The 6,267-nt window shown below is 44.6% G+C and overlaps 1 protein-coding gene across 10 annotated transcripts; it reads right to left on the reverse strand.

Moving 5' to 3' along the window:
- Window positions 1-342: 342 nt before the first annotated feature.
- On the reverse strand, window positions 343-5,880 carry GPR85 (G protein-coupled receptor 85). 10 transcript variants are annotated; one of them, XM_081212129.1, is made up of 3 exons: window positions 5,533-5,880; window positions 5,041-5,188; window positions 343-3,920 (listed from the first exon to the last, which is right to left on the reverse strand). In XM_081212129.1, exon 3 carries the CDS (start codon window positions 3,734-3,736, stop codon window positions 2,624-2,626), a length of 1,113 nt encoding a protein of 370 aa, XP_081068255.1. In that variant the 5' UTR covers window positions 3,737-3,920; window positions 5,041-5,188; window positions 5,533-5,880; the 3' UTR covers window positions 343-2,623. The 10 variants fall into 10 exon arrangements, with proteins under 10 accessions (XP_081068255.1, XP_081068252.1, XP_081068257.1 ...); XM_081212126.1 differs by having other exon boundaries at window positions 5,465-5,880; XM_081212131.1 differs by lacking the exon at window positions 5,533-5,880 and adding an exon at window positions 4,080-4,210 and having other exon boundaries at window positions 5,041-5,232.
- Window positions 5,881-6,267: the final 387 nt, after the last annotated feature.

Below are 6,267 nucleotides of genomic sequence, written 5' to 3' on the forward strand. Positions count from 1 at the left end.
CTGTCTAGGAATTATGACGTGGGACTAAATCAGACACATAGCCAAGTACTACAGTTGTTCTATAGCTTGTGGATCAGGAACCATTGCAGGTCCCTGGAACTTTAAATTCATTTCAAGCCTCTTGGGGATGGTGACCTGAAATACTTTTGCATTCATGAAGATTGATTATTGCAGTGCTTCCAACACCACATGCTAAATGTAATCTTTGAACCCATCAACATTAGCATGAAGTACATGAGGGTTAAATTAAGAAGCTTGCCGTGAACACCAGTGGAATCAAGATGCCACTTCCCCTCCCAAAATTCTTCAACCCATTTAAAAAAATCTATTAGTATGCAGAAACAATACTACTTCTGTTGTTAATAAGAATATCTATATATGCTTACAGCAGTTTAGCTGTCAGTGAAATCTAGTTGGTGCCACTACATTGACCAAAGGTGAACAGGGAGGCAGGTATTCCTCCTTCTTCTGCAGAGCCATAAAATCTACTCCAAAAGGTCTCTCTACCTTGTGGAATATATATTTTTGTTTGGGTGTGTGCGCGCAAAGGACTGTAAATGGGAAGAGGAAACTTGAAAAACAGCCTCTCTCGACTCATACTTTCTGTCTATGGAGCAACACAAACTGGATTCTACTCTTGTGTATTTTGGGATGGATTGCTCTAGAGCTATAGTGAAATGTAGAGCACAGCATTAATTTGGAGCAAGTCCTTCTTTGAAGTTAAGGTTTCCCTTGTCAGACTCAGGATGGTGTTCTTCAGCTATACACTGTGTGAAAAATTGCCCTGGGCCATGGATCTCAAAAATCATGATCCCCAAATTAACAGTACCTCTCAGCAGAACTGACAAATAGGTATCAGGGTAATTATGATAAACTACACAACAGTGCTATTGTCGAGAATATCATTTATCAATCCTGTGGTCCCCATCATTCATGCATTTTACAGTTTGGGAATACAGTGACTTCAAAGAATAATAATCCATAATGGCTACATTCTCAAAAAGTCATGCTCACTAAACAAAATAATAGTAATAATAATAATCATAATAAAAGGTTTGTTGTATAACTGGAAAAATGTAAAATTTTATTCCAAGAAAATTAACAGGCTACACAGGTAAATTTTGGCAAATGCAACTTTATATTGAAATCCACACATCTGTATCTAAAAGAAGGAAAGACTCACAGACTCTAATGTATTTTCTAAAATACTAGAAATCATATTATATGCTTTCACAAGTTAAAATTGAAATAATTTGAAACAACCAATACACCAAAATGTGCAGAAAGTATAAACAAGACTGTGCCTTCAGTAGAATAGATGCTTCACAAATTGTGCAATATATCTTACTAAGGCTGCGGTCTCCCCATGACAGTTGTCTTAAAAATATAAACATACATTGTCTGCCTGTGTTTCTCAGAACAAACTAGAATGGGCAACATACCTTAGGGCAGGGGAATATAATCCTAGTGATGAGCATACTGATTTGGGGAATCATGAAAATAAAAAAAGGAAAGAAGGGATTTTAAGTGATCTTTCATGCACTCCCAAATGGCAGACTGGAGTTAACCGATTCACTTTCTTTGCTTATTTCTAAAATGCTAAACAAAATGGAAGATACTAGATAACCCTTTAAGGCAACATGTGGTTTATTCTGCGTAATGATTACTCCTTTGTCATGATTGGATAATCTCATTGATGTTGCCTAACAGACTGATATCTAGCTTTCGAAAATATAAAATGCATCCAATAAAAATTATAGCAAATTGTGATATATATTTTTTAAAAAAAAGAAACAAAAATCAAACGAGACATAGAACACAATTATATGCCAGTAATACTTCAGCCTGGAAACAAACAAACAAACCAGTATTTCGTTTCGTGGGGGATGGGGGCGAATGGCAGCAGGTGGGTGGGTGAAAGACGAAGAATGTATTTAGAGAAAAATAAAACCTAAGTTAAAAAAACAACAAGGGGAAAACCTCCCCAGCAACAACCCAAAAACACAAAACTGCTTTGTAATGCTCCCCAGAACTCACAAGGCAAATGTGGGGTGATAATCCAATACTAAATGGCACATCTCCCATTGGTTACAGGACTTAACACAGTCCCTAGATTTTTGTATTTGAAAAACAATAATTGTATGAAATGATCTAAAGGTCATCCAGTGTCTTAAATAGTTTCATCAACACATTAACCTCATGTCAAACTTAACTGATTCAGATGTCCAATTTTAATCTTTATGTGATGGTCTTACTTTTATGTAATGATATATACAGCATTGAGCGCTGATATATTTAGCACCTGCTACTTTCTGAATCACGATCTAGGTTTTCCACCACATCAAAGCATTTCAGGGCAGTGGCTCAGTCCTTTACTCTTAATTTACAAACCTTCGCGAGTGGCCAGCAGAAACAAGTTTAGGTTTCGAAATAGGATTAGAGATGAGCTATTGCAAAGATTGCAGGACGCCGTTGCCCAAATCCTTACAACCGCTGACAGCCCCTGTTTGATTTCCCCCTCCCCCCTTTTTTCCTTTTCTTCTCCAGACATGGCAACAGGCCACAATTGCTTAGCAGAGAAGGGTAGTGTTTTCACAAGGCTAAAGATTTTACAGATGCTCCCTCATATAACACAGTAAGGTTCCCTTGGTAACCTGGATTTTCTGCAGTAAAGAAGGGTTGTGCTGAAACAGCGCCTCAGCTCCCTGTTGGAGAAAATGCAGACAAAAGGATTGATTCCAGCTTGGGCAAAACTCATCCAAACAGCAGCCGTTAGAAATCCACCTGGAACTACAGGCCCTCTCGCGAAAACTCTCCAGTAACAGGCGACCAGATACGGGCCCCACAAGGTTAGGAAGAGGAATGTCATGATATAGAACATTCTGCTGATTCGTTTTTCCATTTTGAACTCGTCCAAGACGAGCAGCCTTCTTCTCCCTGTGGTGTTGGCATTTTGCCTGATCCCCAGCAAGGTTGGTGGCGTGGGACCCCTTCCGAATCCAGCCAGCCAATTTGCAGCTGCTTGACCACTGGCTCCTGGACCATGAAACGTCCAGTTCTGGCTCACTGCTGCAACAAACTGAACTGGCTTCATTTTCCTGCGATCGTGAACGAAAAAGATCAGCTTGAGGTAGACAAGCTGTGTGGCTAGAAGGATAAGGGCGAGAAGCAGCATAAATCCCAGAGAATCATTGGCTCTGAAGGAGCGATGCTGAAAGGTACACTGGTCTTCCTCCCTAATGAACGAATAGGTGCCCACATCCAACACCGGAGGGAAAGCCATAGCGACGGAGAGGGTCCACACCATACAAATAACAGCCAAACAAGTCCAGAAGGTCAGCCTTTTTGTATAAAAGCGGTGGTGGGCAATAGCTAAGTATCTGGTAACGCTTATGCAGAACAGCATGAAAGCAGTGTGGAAACAAGACAGGACCCCCAAGAAGGCAATCACTTTGCAAGTGAGAGTCCCGTACGTCCATGATGAGCCATTTTTCACGGAAGTGAAAACAAATGGGAAGCAAATTGCAGATCTGAGGATGTCTGAGCAGCAAAGATCCAACAGGAAGTAATACGGAGCTCTGTGCAAGGTCTTGTCTTTGACTAGCAAAATGGAGATCAGAAGGTTACCCACCACACTGACTCCTATGATGAAACCCAGTGAAGTCAATTTCAAAAACGCTGTTAGAGGGGAGAGATTTTGTAAAATGTTGTCAGCTGCATGGCTGTAGTTCGCCATAGATGGACGAATGATTTGAATATTGCCTCAGTCAAGTCTCATGATCTAGATAGATGTATAAGGAAAAAATAGATCCATACATCTTACTGAGAATATATTCCAAAAGCAGATCTGATCTGGTGTCTGTCTAGTCACATAGTACATCCTCTTTTCCGCTTCCTGATTTATCATGCCATCAAAATATCTGGAGGAAAAAAAAATCAAGCTATCAGTCCTTAAGTTAACATACAAATGGTGTTGGGAGGTGCTAACGAATATGTTAATTTATGGAGAGCCAAAGGAAGTTGCAAGTTGGAGTACTATTATTTGTTTGAGGGAAATTCAGTGAGAACTGCACACTTACTATGCATTGCTTCAGTTTATTCCTTCTTGTTTACAATCAAATTTTTTTGGCAGAGTATAGAATTGTACAGTTCCTGTCTCTGAAGCTTCAGAGGCAACCCAATTCCTACATCATCATTCCGGTACTGGCAGCTTAAAAAATAAATAAAAAATGCCACGGAAGAATGGTTTCCCATAAATGCCCACCTTTCCTGTTGATATTGTGTGTGTTTCAGAGGCAGATGCTGTGTTGATATGGAACACATCCAAAAGAAACCCTGCAGAATGTATGTTTTTAACCAACTCGCCAAAGCATATTAATCTAGTTCATGCACACTGAAAGGAGACAACAGGAATCCTGGTTTTGCAATGAACCAGAGCTCCCCTCCCCCACTAGACTTTTAAATAAATACCTAAGCTAACCATATGGGCATATATATATTCTCCCCCCCCCCACTTCATTGCAGTGGGGTGTGTGTCACCACCCAGCTATGTATTTACATAGCTAAATATGAAACGCACCCCTGGAAGAACGTCCGCCTGCTCCGGTTTGATTCGGGTTGTATTTTTGACCAGCACGGAATGCTAGGATCTGCGTCTGGCTAGTCAGAATTCCAGGATTTATCCTAATGCCGCCTGTCAAAATGTAATTAACAAAGACCCACTCTGCTGCTTGCAGGGCTCTAGCAGCCACTCCACGGCGGCGGCGGAGTCAGGCAGCCTTGCTCGCCTATCCCCATGGAGGGTTCCTCCTATGCTGTCTCTTCTGAGCACTACACACACAGAGAGCATCTTCACAATAGATTCCACCATTCTCAGCTTTGAGGAACTACCTGCCTGCCTGCCTCCCTGCTTGCTTGCTGCGTAAACAAGAGCCTTGATCAGATCATGAGTGCATTGTTACACACACACACACACACACACACACACACACACACCATGAAACCAGCTTCTCCCACACCCCGATACATGCACATACATACGCGAGGCAGAAAAGAGGGCTGCTTGCTTGGCTGCCTGACTTCTTTCTTCCCCAGCCCAGATGCTCAGACTTGCCCAGGGGCGCCAGATCTCCGAGCCAGCCCCGCCGTGCAGGCATCGTTGTCTGCCCTACGCTTCCGTTATGCAGCCCTGTGATAAAAAATTTGAAGACAACAACACCACCACACGCAAACACATACACACTCACGGAGCCAGCCTCCTTCCAGCCGCCAATTCCCTTCTCCCCACATCCCATCCAGCCCTGCCCAGGAGATGATGCACACACACACACACACAAATACACACACAAACACACAAAGCCCCCCTCCCCCCGCAATACCTGTTGGTGCTGGTGTGTGTGTGTGTGTGTGGGAGAGAGAGAGAGAGAGCCCAGACCTCCCCACCCCCACCCCCCCTCTCCCTCACCAGACCTCCTTTCTATTTGCTGGTATTTTCATGCCTGGCTTTTATTTCTTCTTTTTCCAGCAGGGTACCTTGGCGGAGGCGCTGGAGCCAGCGGGTCCGGGCGGCGCATGCTCAGTGCGCTCCCTCCAGCTCCTTGCCTCGTCTTCCCCTGTCGCAGCGGCACAATCTCGCTCTCGCACTAACGCAGCAGCAGCAGCAGCCGACGCCGCCGGCTCAATGAGGGCAAGGCAGCCTCGGCTAGCGGTAGTAGCAGCTCCGGCGGTGGCACGCTGCCGTCGCCGCCGCCGCCGCCGAGTCTGGCGTTGGCCGTCGGAGCGGGGCGCGGGGTTTGGGACCAGCCAGCCAGCCGCCTTTGAACCCGCCCGCTTTCGAGGGAGGAGGCGGAGGAGCAGCTCCCCGCGCACCCCCTCCCCTAATCTCTCTCTCTCCCTCCTGATGATGAGTGCATTGTTATTGCACTTGGCAGACGAGGGGAGGGAGGAGGGACAGGCATTCTTAGAGTCTCCCTCCTGCTCCTCCTGAACTCGGTATGCCGTCGGTTCTCCCCTTGGCAAAGGGAGCACGGCTGTTTGGTTTAATTGCAAAAAACCCCCACAAAATTATCCTTTGATTTCTTCCCTTTCCCTCTCTCTCTCTCCCCCCCCCCCCACCCGTAAAAAGGCTGCAAGACCTTCTGTGCCACGCTGCTGGTTGTAGCTAATCAATTAATGGGTGGTCAGGCTGGACCTCATTATCTCTCCCCCCCCCCCACTTCTTTTTGTGGTAGTTCTGAAACCATTTCCAGAAAATGAAGCAAGTCTTAG

Source organism: Podarcis bocagei, assembly GCF_964188305.1.
Source record: "Podarcis bocagei genome assembly, chromosome: 10".
Taxonomy (NCBI): Eukaryota; Metazoa; Chordata; class Lepidosauria; order Squamata; family Lacertidae; genus Podarcis; species Podarcis bocagei.

Coding starts and splice junctions, on each gene's coding strand:
- GPR85 (XM_081212130.1), bottom strand. CDS start 3,736: ATGGCGAACTACAGCCATGCAGCTGACAACATTTTACAAAATCTCTCC.